This window comes from Typha angustifolia, chromosome 2 (assembly GCF_048772165.1).
Source record: "Typha angustifolia cultivar Huaian chromosome 2, ASM4877216v1, whole genome shotgun sequence".
NCBI classification, from domain to species: domain Eukaryota; kingdom Viridiplantae; phylum Streptophyta; class Magnoliopsida; order Poales; family Typhaceae; genus Typha; species Typha angustifolia.
In genome coordinates this window covers 7,457,818-7,473,525 of record NC_133240.1, presented here as the reverse complement: position 1 = coordinate 7,473,525, position 15,708 = coordinate 7,457,818, and the positions used below count along the sequence as shown (strand labels likewise).

Here is a 15,708-nt window from a genome sequence, read left to right as displayed (position 1 = left end):
TCCAAGTTAATATTTTTTATGCATGTGGGTTTAAGTCAACTTCCAAGGTCCATGTGCCGCTGTGTTAATTTCTCTAGCACCTGGACCTACTATTGAACGAGTTAGAGAAGGAGCGAATGACCTACGGACACGTCGGTTGGTGGGTCCACCTCTTCCAACTACCGTATAAAAAAAAGTCACCCACTCATAGCTACTCCCGCATTTAACAGTTGAAAACGAACTCTTCCCTTAAAAAAAGAAGAAGAGAAAAGGAAAACGAACTCATCTTCCTTCTCACTTCTTATCTCTTACTGCGCGTTGACTAAAACGCCTTAACTACTATGACTCCTCCTCTTTATACCAAATCCTGAAGCCATTCTCCTCTTCCCATGGCTTCCTTCTCCTCTCCCCTTTCTGTTCTCCTCCTCTTCGTCGTAGCCGCCGCTTCAGTCGCGGAGCCCAGCGGCGCCGCCACCCTCGGCCTCGACTTCTACCATCGCTTCTCCGAACCGGTTCGGCGCTGGGCCGAATCCAGCGGCCACCGAGGCGCGGCGTGGCCGCGGCACGGCACGGCCGAGTACTACGCCGCCCTCGCCCACCACGACCGCGCCCTCCACCGCCGCTCCCTCGCCGACGCGTCTGGCCAGCTCACCTTCGCCGACGGGAACTCCACCTTCCGCATCAGCTCCCTTGGATAGTATGACCTCTTAATCGAATTCGAGTTTCTGGGGAGTTGGTTTTGAAATCATTGAGGTGTTTGATCTAATGCCCGTTTGATTTTTTTTTTTTTTGGCTTATGATTTTGTGTAGTTTGCATTATGCGCTGGTGGCGTTGGGTACGCCGAACGTGACGTTTCTTGTGGCGTTGGACACGGGGAGTGATTTGTTTTGGGTTCCCTGCGATTGCAAGCAGTGCGCCCCGACCACTTCGCCAAGATTTGGAGTATGGCTTTTCGAATTTATTTGATTATATATATATTTGAATTAAGGTTTTAATTTGCTATCGAATGATTGGTTTGCTAATTTTGATGATTTGGATCAACGGGAATTGACTTTGTTCTCAGATTTACCTTATTCGGTCTTAGAAATTAAGCAAGAACTATGACACGAAGAGAAAAACTATGTTAGATCATTCTGCAGTCTATCTTTATTTAGATTACCTAACTAGCTCAGTTAGGCTCTTTATGCTAAAGCCGTACTGTACTGTATCAATCTGAAAGGGCTTTTAATGTTCTTACTTATCAATATTGACAAAATCCTGGTTAGACTCATAAAATCACTAGTTTATGTGCTAATATGGTCGTCGTTGACTTAAGTAGTTGAAATTCAAGAAAAATGATATGGAAGGAAAGCTTTCTTTCTCTGTTTTTATAAGAGAGAGATTGAGAAGAGATTCATAAACTATAGAAGTGTCCCTGATGCACTGAAAACCCTTCGAAAAGAGAACAAGAAAGAATTAGAAATTCATAAACTTGTGCATGCTTTGCTTGTTAGCTTTCAGAAGTTTTTTTACTGATAGTCTAGTTTTCCTCTTCCAAACAGAAAAACTTATATTTGTTATTTCTGACAAGGGGACTCAAAGTTGGCCGTTAAATTTTACTGAGACTTTTATTACCTATGAAAAATATCTACCTTCTTGAAGGCTCTGTTATTCCAGATTATTAGACGACAGTTCCATGACACTGTTTCACTTTCCCATAAAGCTTGTCTGCAATGTATCCTAGTGGGGCTGGGGGGCAATTAGCTTACATATCAAAGAGTTATGTGATGCCAGGCAACCTTTCTCTCCACTAAGTGGTGATATGTTAATTATTCTAATAAAAGTAGCATGTGAAACTTTATTCTATATTGTTCTTTCTTGAAGACGTTCTCTATGCTTTTCGTTATTTGCATTTATTCTTTACCTTTGTAATGTGGCACATCCTTTGGCCATTTGCTTTGTATTTACTTGCAAATCTTTCCTGCTGAACTCATATGAAAACAAGCTAAGCTTGGTTCAAGAAACTTGGATTTTATTATAAAGTGCAATAAAGTGCCGTATGATTCTATTGGTTCTCACATCTCACTATGTAAACAGCACTCCACTTTGAAATTAGGGTGTAAAAACGTGATCTGATAACTCGTGATCACATGTGACCAATGAGATATGCAATTTATCTTAGAACTTGAGCAATGTTATAGTTAAGAGAAAGAACAGCAACTATATGCAGTTTGTAGAATGAATTCTGATCATCTGGTTTTGGTGATTGCCTGAAGATTATATTTGTTTTTCATCTCTTCATGTGAATCTGAATGTACGTCCATAGCCTCAAATCTGCCAGCATATTATCTTGATTTGTGCAGTGTTATTTTTCCCATATAAGTAAATACTTTCCTTTCTTTCTCGAAAAAAAAAGTAATACTTTCCTTTTGCTTTTCTATTAACTGGAACAGGATCTTGAGTTCAGCATCTATAGTCCTAAACTGTCATCAACAAGTCAGAATATTCCTTGCAATAGTAGCTTATGTGGTGTTCAAAATGCATGCTCTGGAGCTACCAGCAGTTGCCCCTACCTTGTTCAATACTTATCTGATAACACTTCATCTTCTGGAATATTAGTAGAAGATGTTATGTACTTGACGACTGAGGCTTCTCGTTCTAAAGTTGTTCAAGCTCCCATAATATTTGGGTACGTTGTTTTTTGATATCTCATCCTACTAATGTTTGTTAGTTTCAATGGTCTTCTTCCCTTCCTGTAGGTGTATTTCCAGTTTGTCTCTTTTGAACTTTTTGTAATCTTATTGTGAATTCTTCAGTTGCGGACAGGTTCAAACGGGTTCATTTTTAGATGGTGCAGCTCCCAACGGTCTGTTTGGGCTTGGTTTGGAGAATATATCTGTTCCTAGCATTTTATCAAGCAAAGGATTTGCCTCAGATTCCTTTTCCATGTGCTTTGGAAATGATGGTATTGGTAGAATCAATTTTGGGGACAAAGGAAGCTCAGACCAAGAAGAAACTCCATTAAATATTTATTCTAGACAGTAAGAACTTGTTACCTGTACTTTTTTTTTTCCATTGGATTCAGGAAGACTAGTATTCATTTTTCTGATGAATATGTTTCATGTATGTCTTTTCTGCAATATTCTTCTACAGTCCAACATACAACATAAGCTTAACAGGAGTGGAAATAGGGAATACTTCCACCAGCACTGACTTTAGTGCTATTGTCGACTCTGGTACCTCCTTCACATATTTGGCCGATCCAATTTACTCACAAATTACTCGTAGGGTAAGTAGCTTAATTGATCATGAAATTAATACCATATGTGATCACAATTCTTATACTTGCTTTGTTTGTATAGTTTAATGCCCAGATTAAAGAGAGCCGGCACCAATTGGACCCCTCTTTACCTTTTGAATATTGTTATGATTTAAGGTAAATTTCAGTACATGTTTGACATATTTCAAGTCCACAAGTCCTAATACTTTATATTTGCTCCCTGCAGTCCCAGTCAAACTACAATTCAATTACCTGTGATAAATTTTATAACAAAAGGTGGAAGCGTGTTTCCTGTTAATGATTCAATAATTGTCATCTCCAGCACGGTAAATCATGCGTACTACTATGAGCTTCTGGCTTCTTAATGAGTTTGAAATAATTTCAATCGTGTTTCTTTGTTGTGCAGAAAAATCAATATGGATATTGCCTCGCTATCGTGAAGAGCAACAATGTGAATATAATTGGACGTAAGCTCTACGATTTTGCATTAGACTGTATATTTTGCATTGCATCAAGAAAGATTTTTTTCCTCAGATGCTTTTACTTCTTAGGGGATTAACTCTAATTCATTACTTATGTAATATGTAATTTCTAGCTTATGATTCATCTGACTTCTCCACATGATCCAAACCAAACCCTTGAAGTTACCCCTTTGTCTAGTTTCACCCAAGTCCCAGGCAAGTTTGGATGCTGTAACATCTTGATCAGTGTACCAATACAGGTTTTCATGCTACTAACTATCCTAAATTTTATAAGAACTTCTGCTTAATGTTGCCTTCATCAGGGTAGTGACAAACTTTTCTGAGGATAGTAATCAAGTTGACAACTTGCTATCATAAAATTTCTTAGCTCCCTGATTATGTATTTACTCCTTTGCCAATGTAGCATATTACTGCTATTTTTTATGCTGATGATATGCTCTGCATCTGATGCATCATGTTCACATCCAATTTTTTATGCAGAAAATTTCATGAATGGTCTTCGCATTGTCTTTGACCGAGAGAGGTTAATCCTGGGCTGGAAAAATTTCAACTGTAAGTACTCACCACTTAATTTGCAAGAACCTCTCAACACAGCAGGGTGTGTTCTTTGCTGTCATTGCAAATTAAAATGACATAAAAGATAATATGTTTCAGGTTACAGCGTTGAGGATTCCAGCACTCTTCCTGTAAACAGGAATTCTTCCGCATCCCCTCCTACAGAAGCATTTGCTCCAAGCAGTTATACTCCAGAAGCCACGAAGGGATCACGGAACACTACCCAAGTGACAGTGTTGACACCGAGAGCAAACAATTCATCGCATTTGAATGCCATGACAAGCATCTTGTTATTGTTGTTACTGCTAGTTCCGGCATTTTTTTGATCAATTCTTTACAGGCATACCTTCGTTTATACACCATCATATGTTTTAGCCTTACTTTTACTATAGAAATCACCAGGTAACATATAGGAAGAGTTTGCCATTTGTTATAATTAATTCTCTCTTATTCCTTTGTAATTTCTCTCTTTAGTGTCTTTATTACTGTGATAAGGGATGTATATAACCTAATGATTTTATGGCATAATAAGTGTTGCATTTATGTACACTTTAATATCTTACTTACATCCAGGACATCAACGCATAATCATTCATTGAGTTAACACTCTGTTGTGTTGGTTTGAATTTTACAACATTCTCTGATATTAGTTTGGTGGGGCTGAGCTGACCATCGGCCCGTGACAGCGAATCGAATATGCACATCTAATAATTTTGATTGTGCTTGAAAATGAATACAAAAGATTATAAGTCAATGCATCTTGCACTCACACGAAGATCTTCTTGCATCTCTATTAGTTGATTCAAATATAACATAAAATAAAAGTCATAAAAATAGGTGTATTTGTGAAATTTATACATGGAAATATAGGAATAAAAACTAATGGTTATTGTCAAGAAGTCAGTACTCATTGGAGACATGGAAATATAGGAATCTAAACTAATTTAAATGCACTTTTATTTATCAAAATTTATTTTTCTTTCTTTTTAAGATTTATCTTTATTTTTTTTTCTAAGAGTGCTAAAAAAGTCAAGTCGGCATGATCCTAAAATTAGCTCTGAGTTGGCCCGACCTGACTAGCAAGTCCATGGACTGACTTGGGTTAAGGGGTATAAAGTCTAACCCGACTCCTCTATTAAAACCCGTAGATAATGACTCATCTATTAGACTTAGCCTTGAGTGCTAAAAGATAAAAAGTTTAGTCTAGAATGGATTTGGCTTATCTTAGGTAAGAACATAGATCAAAATGATTTCTGTGCTTAAAAATGTCAATATTATCTTAAAGCCGTCCTATTTGGATGTGGTTTAGGTGCATAACTTTAAACACACTGGACTATTTTGGTATTTAAACAATAGTCTATTCCAATACTAGTTTAGAACAATCTATTATTCTCTCTCTCTCTCTCTCTCTCATCTCTTTCTTCATCTAATATTTTATATTTGCAAACAAGATCTAAGTACCATTTTTTTTTCTTGAAAATTAATTTGCTCATACTTTTTAAAATTAGATTATAGTATTATGAGAAATAAAGAAATTTTGGGGGTTTAGAGAAGAGAGTAGGAGATTTGCAAATAGTTTTTATTTAGGGTTCGAACGGTACGGCGTTAAATGCAGGGATTTATTTGCAAATACCATATACCGTGTTTGTCAAGCTAGCCCCGCTAGTTCGTTCCAAAAAAAGAAACGTCTCCTTTTAGCCTCCCTCTTCCGCCAATTTCTAGGGTTTTGGAAAGAAACCCCTCTTTCCTCCGTTACTAGGGTTTCCAACCAAATACCAACGAATTCCATCCGCGCGACAATGGATTTCGACGAGTACGAGTACCTGGAGAAGGCGGTGGAGAACCCAGAGCCGATGAAGGGGAAGGGGTCGGCCAATGGCGTGACTTCGGAGGAGAAGAAGCCTAACCGGAGCTCCAGGAAGCGCTCCGACGAGGCTGGGCGCGATACCGATCGACAACTCAAGCGGTCGAGATCGGAGGATGGTAGCGGCCGGGACCGTGACAGGCATCGGGAGAGAGGTAAAGAACGGGAAAGGGATCGCGATAAAAGCAGTAGGGAGCATAAGGAAAGGGAGGAGAGGAATGGGAAGGAAAGAGAAAGAGAGGTGGACAGGGATGCGAATCGAGAGCGTGAGCGTGAGCGAGATAGGGACAAGGGGAGAAAAAACCAGTTGGAGAGGCACCAGGAAGTGGAGCGAGAGAGGTACAATGATAGGAGCAAAGAGAGGGAGTTCAAAGAAAGAGATTTTAGAGAGAGAGATCGAGGTCCCAGGTAATTGTTTCGTATTGTAGATTATTCTCCTTGTTTTCCTGCGTCGTTGCCCTTCAGTTTACAAATTTGTTGTATGTTTAAGTAGCAGATTTTTTGTTCTTGTAATGCTCTTTTAATGGAAGATTTTGCATCGAGCAATTTTATGTTTTAGATATTGAAAGCTATGGGCAGGATATTTTCTTGTATTGATACTATATTACTTTATTTAATACGTGTGCATATGAAATACACAAAAAACATAATAGGACAATTTTGCAGCTTGAGTATGATATCCCCCCTCTTATAAGTATGTTCCACTTAATTACTACACTATTGGCACTTTGGTTAAAGCTTGAGTCTTTTGGAATATCATGTAGACGTCCTAAAGATAGAAAGGAGGATGGAACAGAACTTGAGGCTGATCCAGAGAGGGATCAAAGAACTGTATTTGCCTTTCAGGTTTGCCATTATATTTTATTTTCTTCCCTTTTCTTCTTCTGTTTTGCAGTTCTTTAGTTGTACTGATCTATTTTTGTTCTTTCCACAGATCTGTTTGAAGGCAGATGAAAGAGATGTGTATGAGTTCTTTTCCCGAGCTGGAAAGGTCAGTATTATCTTGAGTTGGTCTAGTCAAGTAACTGTTTATAGTATTAGATGTACTGCTAGGTGTATGCACTATGAAGGTTCTTTCTCATAAGCCAAGAAGCAGCTTAGTAGAGCATGAGTCAGCTCTTGTTCTATTTTTAGAGCATTATCCGTTGCCTCAAACACTCAAATAAGAGTAAGATCGGTTTATCCTATACTTTTGGGTATCTACCAGGCATTTAGAGCTTAAGGCCTATGTTTGATGATAACTAATTCATGTTATGTGTTTCTATGTAGAATTTTAATAAATTGAGAGCAATGAAAACTAAATGATGAACTTTTCCTGTTTGGCCTTGAAAAAAATATGGGATTTTGTGATCCAAGGGAAAAGAAGCTGTTGTTTGAAAAGGGAACATCAAACTTTCCATTTTTTGATTTGTAGAAATGCAAATTGAGCGAAAGAGTGAAATGGTGCTCAATTCTGTAATCTCATGCAATGAATAACAAACTACTGACTTATGTATCAAGTAACTCCTTTCTTGGTAGTGCATAAATTTCCTTGTAGGACTTTCATATATTGTTCCATTCCACAATTTTCTGTAACCTAAAATAGCATCTACTACAAGATATCAACAACCAAATCTTTACTCTCAATTCACAACTATTTGGGGTTGGTCATATAAATCCATATCCTCCGTTCATCTCTATTTAATCAATTGCTAGCTAAATATTTGTAGAATTTGTCCTTACTGAGCGCTTCTGTTGTCGACTTCAGTGTAAATGCATTCTATTGATATTCTAGAAACAAAACATCACTCATTATACTTTGTAATTTATACTTTATAGTCATAGCACTTTGTTGCCCAGCCAATCCCAGATATGTAAGTGGTATAACCTAAGTGCCTAGGTAGTTTGAGATGGGATTGCAGCAATCTTCTATCTCCATTTCAGGTTTTTGGTTTAGGTCATTTTCTAGTGATCAAAGACACTTTTCTTGTGTATTTACTGTTGCAATGAAATGTGACAGGCATCATATAGGTCATGGTGCAATTATTTATGCTGTAGAGTGCCTGTGCCAGTGGAACCTTATAATTTAATGAGTTGACCTTTAAAAACTTTAACACCATCGTTTATGTTTTACATCTATCGTAAAGTTAGGGTATGCCATTAGAATATTAGAAGAATTAATATTTGCTATTACAGGTGAGGGATGTCCGCCTCATAACAGATCGCAATTCAAGACGTTCTAAGGGATTTGGGTATGTACTTCTGAAGAATGGTAATATTTTATGTCATACATGGATCGAGGAGTCATGCTTCCAAGACATACATTTCATTTTCATGCCAAATAATTCTGGAGTGAAACTAGCTATGCTCGACTTGTTTGAAACTTTGATCAGCACCAACACTTGATTTTGTTATTTCTATCACACATACTTGAAAGTTGAAACTAGCTGTACTTTATTAGATATTTTTGTGATGAAATGTAGAATTATGATTAAAATCCATCCTGGGGAATAGATTGTTACTTGGTAATTTATGCAGTTTTGGAGATAGGTAGTCTATCTTGAAAACTTTACGATCAGCATCTTTCATTTGTTTGACTGGGAGAATGGGTCTTTCAAGGCTGAACCAATTTCTTAGTTGAACTTAAAATGATGGTCATAGATGAGGCATAAGCTTGATTGCGTCCATATTCACTTAAGTAGGCACTTGTCTTGCAGGCACTCTGACATGGTCTATTTATGATCTTATTAAACAGTGCTCTTTGCCTAGATTACACAGCTATTGGAAATTTTCAATTTGTACCTTGCAATGATTTCTTTTCTTTCTGATTGCTTGATCTAGCATGGTTGCTTTGCAAAACAAGTATAAATGCAACACTACATATTAATGCTAAAGAAATTAGACATGTAGATTAGCTATTAAACTTATCTAGAAGATCAGATTGGCTCAGCTAATAGCAGAGGTACACTTGGTCAGTTTACTTGCAAGTATTGCATTTGTAGTATCCATCTAAAACATTTCCTACCAATGTTGATATCTCGGTGTATGAATTTACAAGGTAATATGTCTGATTACCTACCAATGGAGACACTCAAACAGTTCTCATTAGAAAAAGAAGTTAAAGTTAGATTGAGTAGATCCATTATGGCACTATTTATGAGGTCTTTATTGGACAACTCTAATGATTTGAATGGTGATCGACTCTTTAGCCACAAGACTAAGCTCCAGGGGAGGTAAAGAAGGAAGTCAGAAAGTTTGACAATCATCTTCATTTATGTGTTGGTTTTCTTATATAGTAATTTATTATAATCATCTTCTTTTGTGATAGTCTTTCTTATTTAGTAATCCAATTGATTGTGCGTATTTATATGAAATGCAAGCTATCACTGGAGTTCTTTTGCTGCTGGACAACATAAGACTAATCAACAAGCAATCCATAATGAAGTGCAATATGGAGCTATAAACTAATCTTCAATGCTAAGATGCTGATGACAATTAAGCTCTCATTATGCATTTTCCTACTTGAATTGTTTGATTATCAGGTTATTGTAAATGCACAACTCCTTTCTTCTTAAGTTTCTTATTGGAGCCTTAACATTTTATGCTTACTTTTAGTTTGGGCAGCATATTGGAAATCAATGACCTATCATTAGAAAAAAAAATGATTTGTTAAAGTACAAACTACAAAGTGAACTTCATTTGGTACAACTTATGAATATGTTTCATCATTCTCGATTTATTAAAATATGATCACATAAATTAATATTGTTCAGCTTGTGGTCCAGGTCCATGGGTCATCAAGTTCTATTACGTGCTTGTAGTATTTCTGAATTACGTGAAGGTACAACAAGCTTAATGATGCAATATATGTCCTAATGACCTGTGCAATGACTTTTGTAATTAATATGCGCAGTTATGTTGAGTTTTATGACTCCATGTCAGTCCCAATGGCGATAGCTCTATCAGGCCAGCTGCTTCTAGGCCAACCAGTAATGGTTAAGCCCTCAGAGGCTGAGAAGAACTTAGCGCAGTCAACTACAACTGCTGGAGCTGGTGGGTCCACTGGGACTGGTGGAGCTAGAAAGCTCTACGTAGGCAATCTTCACTTAAACATTACTGAAGTTCAACTACGTCAGGTATACAAGAAAATATCTTCTTGACTTTGATTACCGACTTATATTCAGTTTATTGATACATTAATATACATTGGGAGAGTCTCATCACGACACATTTATATCGTGTTTGCAGTAAAGGACTTGTCGTATGGAATTAATGTGAGTTTGGCTTTCTTTTGTTTGCCAAATGCATCAAATATAAAGTCCTGGTAGATTAAGAGGTTGCATGATTGCTAATGTGGCTACATATTGCTCATGAATGAACACACTGTTGACACTGAAATTGGTTTGGAAGAAACTATTTAGAAAAAATAGAAGTTCCCTATTCATCTTCACAGCATGTAGGCAGCTGCATCATTTCTGAATAATTTTTAGTTGTCAGCTTTTTTGGTATCTGTTTTCATATCAAACTCAGTTATTTATGCTCTGACTGCCAGTGTAACTTACCCATATATGTACATATAGCTGCAGTTATCTTACTTTATCTTATTCGTACCTGGATTTGGCTTTTTATTATTTTTTGTTGATATGTTGAAAGGTGTAACTTTGGTTCTTGGATAGTATTATATGAGGTTGTGAAGGGCCTCTTTATGCTCTATAATCCATCTTTATCTGTCCTTTATACACTTTCTTGAGTGCATATTTGTGCTCTTTTATCCATGTTACATGTGTTCTTAGCTTATGTGATGCGAGAACATGTGTTAAAAAGATTCTAGGATACTAATCAACTCTTGATCTGAATCATATCAGAAAATGCATCGTTCTTTGTCCATGCATGTGCACGTTTTGTGTATATGTTACATACATGTGTTCATGAGTTGACCAACTTACTACTGTAATGTGAATAGTGACTGAATTACGAGAAGTTAAGTAGGACTTTGCTGGGGTTTCTTAGTTTAGCCTAATTAGGTTAACCTTTCCTACTTATGGGAAATTTTAGTCGTATAGTTGGGATGTTTTGCATGTTACTACAAGGATAGTCAGATGAAACATCAGGTTCTGCCAGATCCCTTCTCATATATGTTTCCTTATCTACGTGTCTTACATGTAAGAGTGTATTTTTCAGGTTTTTGAATCATTTGGCATAGTAGAGCTTGTTCAGTTGCCCCTTGATCCGCAGACTGGACTCTGCAAAGGTTTCGGGTTTGTTCAAGTAAGTAGCGCCTTTAAATTACTGCTTTTGGCCTCATGAAACAGTCTTATGGTTTCTGTCTGTTGTACTAGTTTGCGCGCCTTGAAGATGCAGTAGCTGCTCAAAGTATAAATGGGCAACTCGACATTGCCGGCAGGACAATCAAGGTAGGTTCCTTATTTAATTATTACTTTTATTGTTGTTGGTTAGTGGCTGATGATAGAAATTATTTGTTCTTCAATTTGACTTGCATATACTTCTAGGTTTCTGCAGTCACAGATCAAGTTGGAATGCAAGATGCTGGTGGAAATGCTGGTGATTTGGATGATGATGAGGGTGGAGGCTTGGTATGTATCAACCTTTTTCTTGGTCAATCTGTTTCTCTTCTTGTAATTAATTAGCTGATTATATATATTGGTTTTTTCCTTAGATTTATGATATTTTGGATTTTGTATCTCTATGCTCAATCTTGTTTATGCTTATTTTTTCTAGCTAACAGTGCCCGGTAGGTATTTGATAATGCCCCATGCCATGCATTTATTAATCCCGTGGCTCTTGTGCTGACCTTGTGTCACTTCATGCCAAACCAGGACAGGTTATTCAACAGGAGAATGTGTCTCCTCATGCCAACTAGCAGGGTCAGCATCTACCATGATGATGGTTAATTGACATGGTGATCCGTTGATGTATATATTGTCATCGTTTAATCACAAAGTGGATTCTGAACTATATGCAAAAGTTTGTCACTTATTCGCAAAAATTGCCAAGAAGTCATGTTGATGATTATTCTCTAGAAACATAGATGTGAGAGAATGTGTTTTCTGGTTGCCAATTGTATCAACATTCTGTTTGGCAAAAACTTGAGAAATAAACTTTTTAAAGGTAGTAAAATTTTATGTTAGAAGATTATAACATATTGGTAACAACAGTTTTAGTAGGACAGATAATAGAGGTCTCAACTCTCATAAAGAGTACTTCTGTCACCATGAGAGTTCTCGGTTTTAGGAGCTTCTTTTGTTTTCCTGCTATTTTAGAATTTTGATAGCAATTATAGCATAGAAACTGAAGAGCGGGTAACTGGAATATCTAGTCCTGGTACCGAACAGCTGAATTATGTCTTCATCTGACTGATGCTTGTTCCTTGTAATGTCAATATGCAATTTTTAGCAATTTATGTATTCATCTATCTTGTTGCATTTTGAGCTTTGGGATTGTGATGTGACTTTGGTGGATTTCTACCTTGGTTTGGTAGCTAAACTAGTTGCGTAACGTTGTAAATATCTTGCACTTTAATGCTATGCTATGGTCTTAATATAGTTAGAATAACTTCTTTTACATTCCTTACCTAATTTCACTCTGCACTTATCCCATACAAAGTTGTGATCAGTATTACCTGGGTGCTCTACTGGACTACTAATGGTCTGTGGCTATTTTTATAAGGCTTACTAATGTGCAGAAAATGAGAACAATTCCACAAATATCTTTTTTGACCGAATTTGTGGACTTTGTATTTTCTTGCCCATTGGAAATGCTTGTGACGAATGCGTGTTTCGAGTTTCGCTGTGATCTACTGAGCTCATGCTACTATTGTTATCTTGCAGTCATTAAATGCTCGTTCTAGAGCTCTTCTCATGCAGAAACTGGACCGCAGTGGCACCAGGTTTGATGGCACTCATTCTCTTTTGCTTTACCCTTGGATATGCTAATACAGAGTTTTAAGAATTAATAGTGACCTGTCCAAACTTAAAGATTCTTATCTGGATGCCTTTGCATCGCAGGGTGCCTTCTTTTTCCATTCAATCAAGTCTTTACAGACAAACAGATGGGCTCTCTCCAAATTTATATCTTGGACAAGTCTTATTTGACACTTTTAACTTTAATATGCAGTATTGCTGGTGCAATAGTCACACATGCAGCCAGCGATGCAGGCACTGCACCAACTGCATCAGTTTTTGGTCATCCTGCGGTGGCTAATCCTGTTGTACAGCCCACTCTACCTGCGCTTGTTGGCTTTCCAGGTCTTACTCATCCAGTCACTCCAGCAGCACAACCAGTCTTAGAAGCTGTTGGTATTCCCAGTGAATGTTTGCTGCTTAAGAATATGTTTGATCCGAGTGCGGAGGTCTGTTTATATGTCTTTTTCTGATGTCATGATTCTAGTTTCCCTTTTTTCTTATAAGAATCATAGCTGCTAACTTACTACAATTTGCTCCAGACTGAACCAGCTTTTGAGTTGGATATTGAGGAAGATGTTCAAGAGGAGTGTTCAAAATTTGGCACTGTAAAGCATATCTATGTGGACAAGTGAGATGCTGTACTTTTTATTTGTGTTAATACTTAGTGCAAACAGTGAAATTTACTACACTGTTGAAGTATTCATAATTTGGAACTGAGATTCAATGTTAAGCTACACCTATCAGGGCATTAAAATGGCCGAGATCCATCATTCTAAGAATGCATAATCTTTTTGACGGATAATATGATGGATTAAGATAGTCTAGTTTGCTGTAATTTGTAAATATGCCTGCTCTTCTCAGAATTTATGTAATGTAAGTTGTGTTACTGACTTACTGCTAAACTATATTGAGTTGGTTGTCTCACATTAATGTGATTTTGCAACAGAAATAGTGCTGGCCATGTGTACTTGAGGTTCGACAGTATAAATTCATCTACTAATGCTCAGCAAGCACTCCATGGAAGGTGGTTTGCTGGAAAGATGATCACAGCAACGTACATGGTAATGCACTCTTTAATTGTCAGTGTTGTGTCTTCATTTGATTCCATCCCGGGCTGAGTTTTATCTGTTATTTTCCAGCTTCCCCAGAACTATGAAGCAAAGTTCCCAGATAGCAGCTGAAGTAGTCCCAGAAGGTGAACACATAGTTCTGGATCTACCATCGGTGATGGTTGACCTGACTCAGACAAGGATCATGCCTATGCCCCTTTTACTTACTCTTTAATCCCTACACCTGCTCAAATGAAATATGGAAATCCTTCTATTGTTTGTGCAATCTTTGGGTTTTCAGGGCTTAATCTTCGTATGATCTGTCTTATTATGTATTGTAAGCTCATGACTAGTAGTCATTTCGAGTAAACATTCTCCTGGTGGGATTGAGCTTAGTACTTGATAAGTTTATGCTTTAAAATTCTCTTAAGAGTTGGGTTACTATCTCTATTGTACCTGTATCTTTCCTGGCATTTCAACACTTTCACCTCTCGAGATTCTTGATCTAATGTTAATTGCTGAGGTGGCCAAATTTTTGGTTACATTTGCCTAGAAGTAGATCTTTTTAGGCTACCATTGTGCCTCACTTATTGGCCATATCAGTCCATAGATGTGTCATGGGTTCAATTTATATCGGTATTGTGATTTAGTAGATTTTTATATTAGAGAGTTATATGTGCATAAGAGAATTGATATAGTTGTCAATATATAAATGACTAGTCTTTTTACTCTTAGCTTATAATTAGTATATGTGTAACAAGCTTGTGACCTTTTTGGATGAGAGAACAAAAGGTAATGGGAGCTGAGATTTATTTGATTTATTTTCATTCATTTTAAGCCACTTTATATTAGTATATTAACTAAATAATAATTTATCTCAATACTAGTTTATTGATAATTTCTTTTTCGTCACTTTTCTCATGCAATATTTTATATTTTCTAATTGCTATTTTACCCTTGCAAAAATGTTATTTCAATCATTCTCTCTCTTCTCTGTTCATCCATCTACTATAAAATATATTTCAATTATTCATATGTAATTATTATAATTTATGACTAAATATCATAATAGCTTAAACGATATAATCTCTTTTATGCAAGTTTAAAATGAGCACAAGTAAACCCGTATGAAAGTATTTATTTTTAAAAGGGAAAAAGTGATGTTAATTAGCAGCTTCGGTTACAGTAGTAGACGCCACTGACAACAGTAGCCCAAGAGCGTGATAGTAGGTTGAGGCCGGGTGAGACTGACCAAATCGACAGCCAGATGTGCCGAAGAGCATTGCTGAGAATGGACGTTGACCTCTTCACACAACCATCATTCTTCGATCCAAGAGGGATCAGGGAGCCCGATGGGCGATGGGGTCATAAAGAGTTGATAACAACTCATATAGCCGAGGCAAAATTGCAGGCAAAGAACATATAGTCAATCATCTCCTCAAAGAGCCCACATATTGGGACTGAGATCCATCCTAACTACGACTGTGCCAGTAGCGAAATTTTAATATATTAATTTGTTTACCATCTATTCTATTAATCTAATTTAAATCAATGGAAGGGCATCTTAGTAAAAATTTTTTTTACCTTTATTTTATATCATATTAAATATATATTACA

The 15,708-nt window shown here is 36.9% G+C and overlaps 2 protein-coding genes across 3 annotated transcripts; both read left to right on the top strand.

Moving 5' to 3' along the window:
• The first annotated feature begins 261 nt into the window (after positions 1-261).
• Positions 262-4,825, top strand: LOC140769450 (aspartyl protease family protein 1-like). The gene is made up of 10 exons (XM_073110133.1): positions 262-676; positions 790-922; positions 2,413-2,648; positions 2,776-3,000; positions 3,113-3,248; positions 3,322-3,395; positions 3,466-3,565; positions 3,646-3,706; positions 4,202-4,273; positions 4,376-4,825. The coding sequence occupies exons 1-10, from the start codon at positions 369-371 to the stop codon at positions 4,600-4,602; spliced, it is 1,572 nt and encodes a 523-aa protein (XP_072966234.1). The 5' UTR covers positions 262-368; the 3' UTR covers positions 4,603-4,825.
• A 1,092-nt stretch (positions 4,826-5,917) lies between these two features.
• LOC140769425 (uncharacterized) lies at positions 5,918-14,541 on the top strand. 2 transcript variants are annotated; one of them, XM_073110125.1, is made up of 13 exons: positions 5,922-6,548; positions 6,905-6,986; positions 7,075-7,131; positions 8,316-8,371; positions 10,033-10,255; positions 11,301-11,387; positions 11,459-11,533; positions 11,630-11,713; positions 12,968-13,026; positions 13,254-13,488; positions 13,582-13,670; positions 13,989-14,103; positions 14,182-14,541. In XM_073110125.1, exons 1-13 carry the CDS (start codon positions 6,076-6,078, stop codon positions 14,221-14,223), a joined length of 1,677 nt encoding a protein of 558 aa, XP_072966226.1. In that variant the 5' UTR covers positions 5,922-6,075; the 3' UTR covers positions 14,224-14,541. The 2 variants fall into 2 exon arrangements, with proteins under 2 accessions (XP_072966227.1, XP_072966226.1); XM_073110126.1 differs by lacking the exons at positions 13,582-13,670; positions 13,989-14,103; positions 14,182-14,541 and having other exon boundaries at positions 5,918-6,548; positions 13,145-13,478.
• Positions 14,542-15,708: the final 1,167 nt, after the last annotated feature.

What these genes read in the sequence shown, in the direction of transcription:
- LOC140769425 (XM_073110125.1), top strand. Translation starts at nt 6,076, where the DNA reads ATGGATTTCGACGAGTACGAGTACCTGGAGAAGGCGGTGGAGAACCCA. An exon ending in GAGAGAGATCGAGGTCCCAG is followed by an intron (nt 6,549 to 6,904) that starts GTAATTGTTTCG and finishes AATATCATGTAG; the next exon opens with ACGTCCTAAAGATAGAAAGG. An exon ending in AGACGTTCTAAGGGATTTGG is followed by an intron (nt 8,372 to 10,032) that starts GTATGTACTTCT and finishes TAATATGCGCAG; the next exon opens with TTATGTTGAGTTTTATGACT.
- LOC140769450 (XM_073110133.1), top strand. Translation starts at nt 369, where the DNA reads ATGGCTTCCTTCTCCTCTCCCCTTTCTGTTCTCCTCCTCTTCGTCGTA. An exon ending in TTAAATATTTATTCTAGACA is followed by an intron (nt 3,001 to 3,112) that starts GTAAGAACTTGT and finishes ATTCTTCTACAG; the next exon opens with TCCAACATACAACATAAGCT. An exon ending in GAATATTGTTATGATTTAAG is followed by an intron (nt 3,396 to 3,465) that starts GTAAATTTCAGT and finishes TGCTCCCTGCAG; the next exon opens with TCCCAGTCAAACTACAATTC.